General features: G+C 41.7%; 1 protein-coding gene and 1 long non-coding RNA gene across 2 annotated transcripts; one reads left to right on the forward strand and one right to left on the reverse strand.

Moving 5' to 3' along the window:
* The first annotated feature begins 2,056 nt into the window (after nucleotides 1-2,056).
* Nucleotides 2,057-3,038, forward strand: LOC139063484 (uncharacterized). The gene is made up of 3 exons (XR_011516840.1): nucleotides 2,057-2,227; nucleotides 2,304-2,461; nucleotides 2,539-3,038. It is a non-coding gene; the product is annotated as an uncharacterized lncRNA (long non-coding RNA).
* Nucleotides 3,039-3,097: 59 nt separating this feature from the next.
* LOC129166522 (P2X purinoceptor 7-like) lies at nucleotides 3,098-4,133 on the reverse strand. Its single transcript, XM_054748997.2, has 4 exons — nucleotides 3,775-4,133; nucleotides 3,636-3,702; nucleotides 3,360-3,511; nucleotides 3,098-3,295 (listed from the first exon to the last, which is right to left on the reverse strand). Exons 1-4 carry the CDS (start codon nucleotides 3,987-3,989, stop codon nucleotides 3,136-3,138), a joined length of 594 nt encoding a protein of 197 aa, XP_054604972.1. The 5' UTR covers nucleotides 3,990-4,133; the 3' UTR covers nucleotides 3,098-3,135.
* Between the last annotated feature and the right edge of the window lie 6,616 nt (nucleotides 4,134-10,749).

Consider the following 10,749-nt stretch of genomic DNA (forward strand, 5'->3'; position numbering starts at 1 on the left):
TGGTGAACAGCATCCCAGCAGGAAACCTCCAGCTCTGTGCTGCTGTCCTTTTCACAGGATCATCATTTAGCCAGATTTCTAAGGTATAGGCCAAAACTGTTTAGGTTAGTTTTGATAAGGTCTGTGTGTCTCTCATTTCATGACGTAACTTTTCATATTTTAGTTTCTGGGTGCCTTCAATGTGCAGGGACTGTCCAAGCAGACATTCTATCGGCATCAGGCAAAGCTGTTAATTCCAACAGTGAGCTGGCAGTGGCAGCTAGAGCAAGCTGATATCATCCAGGAGGCTACTGAATCTGGACCTGTGACTCTTGGTGGTGACATGCGAGCTGATTCACCTGGTGAATATGTTTACATTTATTTATTTTATTCCTTTGCTATCAAATGTAAATTAAGTAATAACTTGCATTTCTTGAAGGACACTCAGCCACATATGGCAGCTACACCATGATGGATCTCAAAAGAAACAAAGTTATTGATATCCAACTTGTACAGGTACAACATTACCTGATGATTCCAACACATTTCATGGTTAATTATTCACAGTTCAATGGAGAATTATGTTTATTTTCAGAGCAATGAAGTTGGAAATAGTGTGCGAATGGAGAAAGAGGGATTTGTGAGAAGTCTGAGCACACTTGGAGAGGGGGGTCGATGTGCAGCAAGTCGTGACTGACCGCCACACAGGAGTGCAGAAGTATTTGCGGAAGGAAAAAAAAGGAAATCAGTCACTACTTTGACCCCCGGCACATGGGAAAAGGTAATCTTTGGGGATGTATATAGTGAATATTACAGGATTTTTTTTACCTATTTTAAATGTGGGTCTATTTGGCTCTCCAGGAATTGGTAAGAAAATCGAAGAGCTGGGGAAGAGAAAGACGACCCAGGATGTGAGACTGTGGAAGGAAAGTGTGGTGAACCACCTCTACTGGTCAGCATCCAGTTCCTCCTCAGGACAGGAGGCAGTAGCAAAGTGGACTTCAGTTGCCAACCACATCCAAAATGTGCACAGCCATGACAACGCCCTGTTCCCTAGCTGTCTGCATGCACCTCTGGATGGAGAACAGGCAAGACAGTGGCTCAAACCAAGTAAGTGTAGCATGTACTCATTACAGCTGAGCCTTTACTGTTTGGTTTCTTTACATTTAGAACAAGTCACCCCACAACAGAATATTTGTCTTCACCTCCTTCAACATGGAGAAATATTTTTGGAGCATGAGAGTTACAGACGTCACCTGTAGCTGCTAAGGTCACACACCACCATTTGGCCAACAGCAATTAATTACTAAGAATAAAATGCTGTGCAGAAATTTAAACACAAGAGTGCGCCACACAACTCATGGTTTTAGGCAGAACAGCCATAATTGACATATGTACTAAAATGCCGTAAGTAATTACCACACCTGTCTACAGCACTATTAGTCACTCTTTCATACATTTGTCATCTAAAAATGTCAGCTATGGGTAACTTTTTCTCAGTGAAATAATAGCAACATTCTAAAGTTGATCAAATTGTAATTTTTGTAATTAACATTTTCTACGTAGGCACAGCATCATGTGAGAAGCTCACTGCCATTCTGTTAGCTCCACGGTTTGTGAAGGACGTAGAGAAGATAAGCCCTCAGTACCACACATCCACCTTGGAGGCTTTCCACAGTCTCATCATCAGATTTACGCCAAAAAGTCAAGTCTTCTCCTTCAAAGGAATGCTGTCTAGGTAATGAATACAACAAATGTTCAAATTAATGCCTCTAATTGTTCAAATTTTAGCATGAAATATAGAATTTTGCCTCAAATCTACATGGTTTGTTTATTTGATTATTTCAGATTACAAATTGCTGCAATGCACTATAATGAAAATGCAGCACGCTCACATGCAGCAACAGCAACTAGTGAGCTGAGATATGCTGTAGTGTACCCAAAGTACAAACGTGGAGACTGCACAGTGAGAGCCCTGAAGACCAATCCAACCTCATGTATGTCAGATATTGTATGATAAAACCAAAATGATGTCATGGAGAGCTATTGTAATACTGAAAACCCTTTTCCAGTATATGTGCACAAGCTTATGGACCTGCTGTTCGACTCTGTGGTGGTGGATCCTCTCCCATATCAGGAGTACTCGGACAAAATTCCGGTTCCAGAACCGCTCTGTGCCCAGTTCGAAGGACCAGATAAACGGGATGCTGTGAGCAGGCACAGGTCCAGGTTTTAAAGTGCACGTAAGGTGAGCTACACAACAAGAGATTGTAATTATTAGTTAGTACTCTACTCTGTGTGTTTTTTCCTTCTCTCCTCTTCAGCCAGGCTGCACACCACTGTACAACAGAGGAGTTACCTGTCGTCATTATGGATCTTTATGCTCATCCACTCGTGACTCATGCTGTCCACCTCCCAGATGTCTATTGATCTCTACAACCTTTCTGCTCTGTGGCTCCCATACAACTTGAAAATCTTGGCCGTATGTAACATAGCAAAACTCACCAGTCTTGCTTTTGTAAGTCATACTAGTCATACTAATATTACTTTTTTCCTCAGAGCCTCCTGATCTTGTAACAGAAAAACCTGTGCTCCCGGGATCCATCTCCACGTTTGTCATCACAGTGAAAGCTACCTCCAGTCTAAGGAACCTATGAAACATCACTGTTGGCCCAACCTATCCTCACATGGCTCCAGAATCTCTGCTTGTGGTTTAGTTTAGTCAAAAATCATGAAAGTTATGATCAGATTGTAATCTAACATTGTCTTAGTAGTAGCTATAATAAATGTTATCTTTAAAGCGCAATTGTGTCTTTTTAAATACAATTATATTGATATTTTGATGTGTATAAATACATATATCACATTTATTAAATTATCATTCATTTTTACCTAATTGAACCTGCTCTAGATTAGACTTCATTAATCACACAGGGTGTAAACTCACTTGTTACAGCAGCATTAATTAACCCCGAATTAGAACCTTACTGTTGTAAGAGCTCATTTGAAAGTGTGTGGCTATATGTGTGTATATATAAATAATGTCAAAGTGTAAAGAAGTGCATTTACCGTTTTGTGATTTATGCAGCTTTCTATTGACAGGAATCAATACAGGAAATATATATTATAACATTTATTTAATCCAAAAAATATATATTAGTTCAGAGGAGGGAGGAATCCTTTGTATGCACCGTCTTCTGGGAACTCCTGCCTTATTCTGGAGACAGCGCATGACGGGATCACAACACGAACGTGCTGTCCCAGGTAACCCCAACACCACCTGACCACATTCCGGTACGCCAGATGTCTGTAACAGCTGAGAAAGAGGTGGTATGAGTTATAAAGTATTCATAAAAAAAGTAATTTGACAGTTGTCTTACCTGTTGAGCGTAGTCTCCTGCATCTCCCCATAGAGTTGCAGAAAGGTGCCATAAACTGCCTGCAACACGTAGGGATTCAGAGCAACAGCCTCAAAACCAGGATGCTCTGTTATGCAGGAGGTTACACCCACCTGCTGACACCTGAGCATTACCTATGACAGAACAACTGATATCAGGGCTATAAGAGTTCAATATTAGTATGATGTTAGTGATTGTGTAACAAATGTGTACATTACAGAATGCTTTTCTCATGGTGGGGTACTTTTATTTTTATACCTTGGGCGTTTCTCTGCAGCACACATTTTCTCTGGCAGACAATGATGTGCAGTGGCCGCAGGTGCACCTGTTGAGGCAGTCATACAATATTACTTTTAGCTAAGCTAAATATAGCTAGCTGTGGCTAAAAGCTACTTACCACTCAGAGACTGGACCCATTCGATGCCTTGATACTCCTGCTGGCTCGACTCCAGGGGCCTCTGACAACTCACGAGCTAGTGGCTCAAAAAGATACGGTTCAGGACCGCTTGCTTCCCCCAATAAGCCCTCCTCCCTATCCTCTGGGGAAGAAGGTGGGGAAAAGTCCTCCACCTCGAATGACTGCTCTGAGCTAGTGTCGCTCTCCGTCGCCATCTGTATTCAAATTTCAGTATGTCAATCACGGCCGTAGCTCCGCCTTCTCGGTCTTACAGGAAACGCCTCTTTGGGCCGCATTTTTCAAATATGAAATGTGGGTGGAGTAAGACTCTGAGGAGGCTGTTACCACTACTTTAAATTAAAGTATAACGTGTGATCTAGGACGTAAGGCAAAGAGGAATAGAAAACAACTCTTTTAGCCACATTGACTTGCATTCATTTTTCCATTCTTCCGTGGACCCATGAGCCGACCGGAGAGGAAGGAGACTTAGACTCCCTATACATTTTAAGCCCCACCCCTCTAAATAAGTTTTCCTAATTAAGAAGTAAACATTAGCTTCAGTTATTATTTCCAGGTGTTTATTTTCATAGTTCTTACCCTAGCTGCTGTATGTTAAATTAATAATCAAACCAAATACAAATTTTTCATGTACTCTCACTAAAAAGACGTGGGGGCAGATTCCTGGGGAAAATACAAGCCGAGGTTCAGTGGCAAAACGAGACTCCGGAAGTGAACCCAAGATGTATTTTCACAGACACGCCTGCAGTAGACAACCGGGGTGCAGAAACGCATTGCTTCTATGGCAACCATTGCATTTAGGACTCGGCACGTGAATGTCACAAAGACATGGGCTATCCGTGGGAGTTGCTGATCAGAGTCGCTCATAGGCCCACAATCATCTGCAGAGTAATATAACACAGAATGTGGAAAATGTGGACCATTTTTTCTGAACAGCTCTGATACTTTCCGCTTGAACTTCTCAGAATCCACCGTTCAGATTTCTCTGCTGCTTGTCTCCTCGGCTTGCAATTGATGTGACTAATGTGTGTCACACACACACACACACACACACACACACACACACACACACACACACACACACACACACACACACACACACACACACACACACACACACACACACACTTAAGAGACTATAGTCAAATGATTATCTGAAATATGCTAGCATGAGATGAAATGCTACAGATTTAGTCACACACCGCATGTTTCACAGGCTTCTGGTGTTCTGTCGGGTTTGTGTGTTGCCAAAGTAGCTTCTTTAGAAATAAGATGGGCCTCATTTGTAAAAACAACAAAATAGTGCACTTTCCAATGTTGCATGTCATGTTTAAGTTTCTCTGATCAGTAATTGTGTCAATGAGTCTGGTGCAGTGTTTTAAAAGCAGTGTGAAAAGGAAAAAGTGTTCTGAAATAATTATAGTTAATCTTTTATTGGAGGAGTAAAGGATTGGAAAATTCTGACAGGTTCTGTCTACAGTTGTTGTTTAGATTTTATTTTAGTGCTTCTAAGGTATGGAGAGAGTAAAATCTCAAAAGATCTCTCTCTCTCTCTGTGTGTGTGTGTGTGTGTGTAGATTTGTGCATGTGTATCTACAACCAACAAAAATATAAAAGCAACACCTTCGTTTCTGCTCGGATTTTTCATGAGACGGACTTAAAGATCTAAAATTCATTCTAGATACACAATAATACCATTTCTCTCAAACATTGTTCACAAATCAGTCTAAATGTGTGATAGTGAGCACTTCTGCTTTGCTGAGATAATCCATCCCACCTCACAGGTGTGCCACATCAAGATGCTGATCTGACATCATGAGTAGTGCACAAGTGTACTGCCCACAATAAAAGGCCACCCTGGTATGTGCAGTTTTTTTTTTTTTTTTTGCTTTATTGGGGGTCTGGGGACAGAACAGGTCAGTATCTGGTGTAACCACCATTTGCCTCATGCAGTGCAACACATCTTCTTCGCATAGAGTTTATCAGATTGTCAATTGTGGCCTGTGGAATGTTGGTCCACTCCTCTTCAATGGCTGTGTGAAGTTGTTGGATATTTGTGGGAATTGGTACACGCTGTCGTATACGCCGGTCAAGCACATCCCAAACATGCTCAATGGGTGACATGTCTGGTGAGTATGCTGGCCATGCAAGAACTGGGACATTTTCAGCTTCCAAGATTTGTGTACAGATCCTTGCAACATGGGCCCGTGCATTATCTTGCTGAAATACGAGGTGATGTTCATGGATGTACAGCACAACAACGGGCCTCAGGATCTCATCATGGTGTCTCTGCGCATTCAAAATGCCATCAATAAAATGCACCTGTGCTTCGTCCACAACAGATGCCTGCCAATACCATAACCCCACCACCACCATGGGCCACTCGATCCACAACATTGACGCCAGCAAAGCGCTCACCCACACGACGCCACACACGCTGTCTGCCATCTGCCCTGAACAATGTAAACCGAGATTCATCCGTGAAGAGAACACCTCTTCAACGTGCCAGACGTCATCGAATGTGAGCCTTTGCTGCTGAAATTGACTGGTTGATAGTGATCCATGTATTCAGCACTCCTGGTTTAGACTATCTAGACTTTTTAATTGCTGTCTTTTACAGAAAGCAAAGAGAATACATTTTAAAGAGCCATTTGTTCATACATGTTTAGGGTTTATTTTCCCAGAAGCCACATTTTTCGTGTATACAAACATAAATACAGGCACTGGTGACTGCATAAGCAAATGGATCTTATGATGGACTCAAGAAACAGTTTGACAGAAATTTGTTAAATTATCATAAAATTATGTGGTGTTGACTCAAACCGAAAATCTGAAGCTTATATATGTCTGAGCGGGGACCACAGTTTGTGAACAGTTTTTTTTTCTGTTGTCACCAAATAACAAAATAAAGTGCAGAGGTGTTTTAGCCGTAGTCTCACTCAGGACTTGTCACTCTGTAGAGGAGACTCTACGCTGTTCTTTTATCGAGTCTTGAGGTAAGTTTTGCACAACTATTGGTTTGGTCTCTCTAACTTTCATTATGTGGTGTATTTTACATTGACTATAAGCTAGTACAACACATCACGAGGCCGAGTTTTGTCTGAAAAATAAGGGACATAACATGAGAAGAAAAACTGAGATGTCAAGTGAAAATGAAGAATCTGACAAAAGTCAGGACTAGGTGTGGCTAAAAGAAAGAAAACAATCTTTTATTTAGCGCCTCTCAAGATAAAAATCATGGGGAGCTTTAAAAAAACAAAAACAAAAAATTAAAGTATAAAGAATATTTCAAAAAATGATTAGATATGTTTAAAATGAGAAAAAAAAATTGTGAATAAAAAAAATTAAAACGTAAGGAAGAGAGAAAATGAATAGGAAAGAAGAAAAACAGTGGATCCAGGGAAAGGCGGAACAAGAGCAGAACAAGTAACCTAACAGTGTGCTAGCTAGACCTGCAGAAACATGTTGCTGGGTTTCCCACACCTTTCTCTGAAGTATCATCAAATATTAGATAACAGATCATTAGTGCTAAGCCTTTACCAATGGCACACACTTAAATATTTGATTTACCAAAGATCACTCTATAACAGCAAGGTTCAATGCAAGGCCTTCATGCAAGCATCAGCACATGGTGGGTAGGAGATCCTGGATCCACCCATAAAGCCATCTGACTGCAAATGTTTGCTCAGGGAGGATGGCAAACCCAGAGTTTACTGATTTCATTGTTATGATCATTTAGCCATTGGGACTTATGCAAAAACTTGCTACAATAACTAAAAAACACACAAAGGGAGGATGACATGATAAAAGTAAAAACAAAAAATGCTGTCAGGGTTGTCCTCATCCAATAAAAAGGTTGAAAGTAGGTTGAAGAAGAGGTTCTGAAGGGTGTCCATGCAGCTGCTGTCTAAAAGTCCAAAATAAACTTTGTTACAATTTAGTTAAGACAGTTTCATCTACATGGATATATAAAATAGTGTAGAGGCAGCTAGGAATTGTCACCAAAGTAACCTTAAAGTCACCATGTTAACCAGAAATAGCTCTATATGGTCACCTATATGGTCACGGTTCAGGGAGGTTCTGCTCAGACACGTGAAAAGAGAGTTACAGTAGTCTAAGCGTGAGGAGATGAAGGTGTGGAGAACTGTCTCAAGTTCAGAGCGGGACAGAATGGGACTCAGCTTAGCAATGTTCCTGAGATGGAAGAAGGAAGAGCCAACAAGAGAACTGACATGAGAATCCAGGGTGAGAGCTGGGTCAAAGGTCACGCCAAGATTCCTGATGGAAGGTTTGGTGTGGGAAGCAAGCTGACCAAGAGAGTCTCTGACTTTGGGAACCAGCCTGTCTGGGGCACAGATGAGGATCTCAGTCTTATCTTCATTCAGCTGAAGAAAGCTCCCAGCCATCCAGGTTTTGATAGAGTCTAAGCAGGTGTGTAACAGCTGCAGCTTAGACATCTCATGGGGCTTAAAGGAGATGTACAGTTGGATGTCATCTGCATAAAGATGGTAGGAGATTCCTTTGAAGGAGCCCAGGATGTGCTGAAGAGAAAGCAGATAGAGGAGGAAGAGTAGAGGCCCCAGCACAGAACCTTGTGGGACACCATGGGTAAGAGAGGTGGTGGAGGACCTAAACTTGGAAAGTTTGTACTGGAAGAGAGAATGGGAGGGGGTTGTCAAAAATTTTACTGGTAAAAATGGGGTCCCTTGGGAAAAAGGTTGGGAACCACTGGTTTAGAGGAAAGCCTCTGCATGGTATTCCACCTTAGCCTGAGTCAGTGGTTCCTAGTATCTATTGCCAACTCTTTGTACTGGTATCTTTGCCTAGACAGAAAGCTAATTATTCTCCTTTCTTTAAAAGGCTCGTTTTGTTTGGCTTCGGAGAGCCTTTTGCTTATAGAAGTTCTTAGCAACCTGAACCAACTTAAGTAAATGTTTTATTTGAAAAGCAACCAGAAATCTGTTGATTATAGTTTCCAGTTTTTAATTATAAGCTGTGATTTTTCTTTACTACCTTTTTATTGACTCGGGAGTTTTTCTTTGTTGGGCTGTGTCTAGTGGTATTTGTTAGAACCTCCAGCCTCAAGAACAAGTGTACCCTGTGTAACAAAAACAGTGTGTTTTAATTAAATAAGGAAAATATTTTTATACCCAAGTTTCTTTCTCATCTGTTCTTATCTTTTCTCCTAGCTTCTTAAAGGGAGTGGGGAAGCATAGCAAGTTAAAACGTAACAGCCGGTTCAAGGGTCAGCGAGAAACTGAATTAATCAGGAAGTAATTCTTGTTTTATTAAACTACTTTGTAATGATTTCTGGCCAAGTTTGGCCAATCAGAATTTGACATGTTTCTGAGTGTTTACCAACATCCATCAGAAAGCCACGCCCTCCTAAGACACAAAGATGTTTTTAACCTTAATATGTACCTTATTGTAATGTGTATGAGGTAAACAATGATTAACTTGTTAAATCAAACACATACTGATTTGTGATATAAATGGATCATTGTAAGAACAACATTCATTTTAAAGCCATCATTGATTTAAGCACAGATCATTCAAAAATTTCATTTAAACATCTTGTTCATTCATCTCATATGATCATTGTAAGCTGATGAGTTGTAAAAGTCATGGAGTCTTCACTTGTTCAGAGTGAACAATGTTGATGTCTGGCTTTCACAGAGAGTGCAGGAACCTTGGGAGAGAATGTTTGTTTCAATGTTTTGTCTTCATGGAATGTCAACACGCGCTGAGCAGAACCTTCTGGATTTAGAAGGCCACATAGAAGTGGATTTATGCTGGAGATGAAAGTTCACTATGTTGGTCAATATATAGGTGAAAATTGACTCTTTTGGACATTACAACATGACTGCCGAAAGTCACGTATCCACATGTCTAGTATCAGGTTGAGGTGGCAATATCCCAAGCAGGCTCCCCAGTAACTTAAGCCAGCTCCTTTGAAGGATTCCCAAGATGTTCCCTGGCCAGCCAAGAAACATATAGGCCATTCCCATCTGTACCTGGTTGGCCCTGCCCGGATAGCTCTAGTCGGCCCCAGCCTGGCTCGGTTGATTCCACACATCCTTGCTTAGGTATGCAAGGAATGCAGTCAGAGACATTTTCAGCTTCTAGGTAATCAGCATGATAATGAATGACAATGAATTGAGCATGCCTTAAGCCCATGTGGCCTGATTCTACCCACCAATCAGAGTCTTGCTCTAATGGAAGGTGTGAATGCGCTGACTGATAAGCCAGCTTATCAGTCAGCAGTGGGTGTGTTGGCCCTGGTCAGCCTGAAGCAGACCACCTCAGAAAGAGGGCTGAAAAACAGTCTTGTTGCACCCGGAAAAAAGACAGGCCACCAATATATGTAAGCAAGCTATGCTGTCCGGGCCGGGCCAACGAGGTACAGATGGGAATGGCCCAATAGTACCTCCAGCGTGCCCTGAGCCTTCCCTTGAGTCTCCTCCTGGTTGGACGCTGCCAGAAAGCCTTACCACCTCACTGGCTCCTATCAATGTGCAGAAGCAGTGGATCTACTCTGAGCCCCTCCCAGATAATTGAGCCCATCTCTAAGGGAGAGCCCAGACACCCTGCGGAGGAAATCCTGACTGCTTGTATTCATGATCTCATTCTTTAGGCCACTACTCAAAGCTCATGACCATAGGTGAGGGCTGGAATTTATACTGACCAATAAAAGGAGATAATCACCTTCCGGCTCAACTCTCTCCTCACTATGACAGGCTGGTACAACGCCCACATCACTGCAGATGCAGCACCAATCTGCCTATCGATCTCGCGCTCCATCTTTCCCTCACTCGATAACAAGACCCTGAGACACTGAAAGGGAAATAAGTTTTTCATATTTTTAAATCATTTTCTTGAGCCAGTAGGAGCTAAAATGACCCTTTACAAGATTAATAAAAAGTTAGCCAGCCTCTTTCGTCTCTTGTGGCCCATAGC

This window comes from Nothobranchius furzeri, chromosome 16, assembly GCF_043380555.1.
Source record: "Nothobranchius furzeri strain GRZ-AD chromosome 16, NfurGRZ-RIMD1, whole genome shotgun sequence".
NCBI lineage: Eukaryota > Metazoa > Chordata > Actinopteri > Cyprinodontiformes > Nothobranchiidae > Nothobranchius > Nothobranchius furzeri.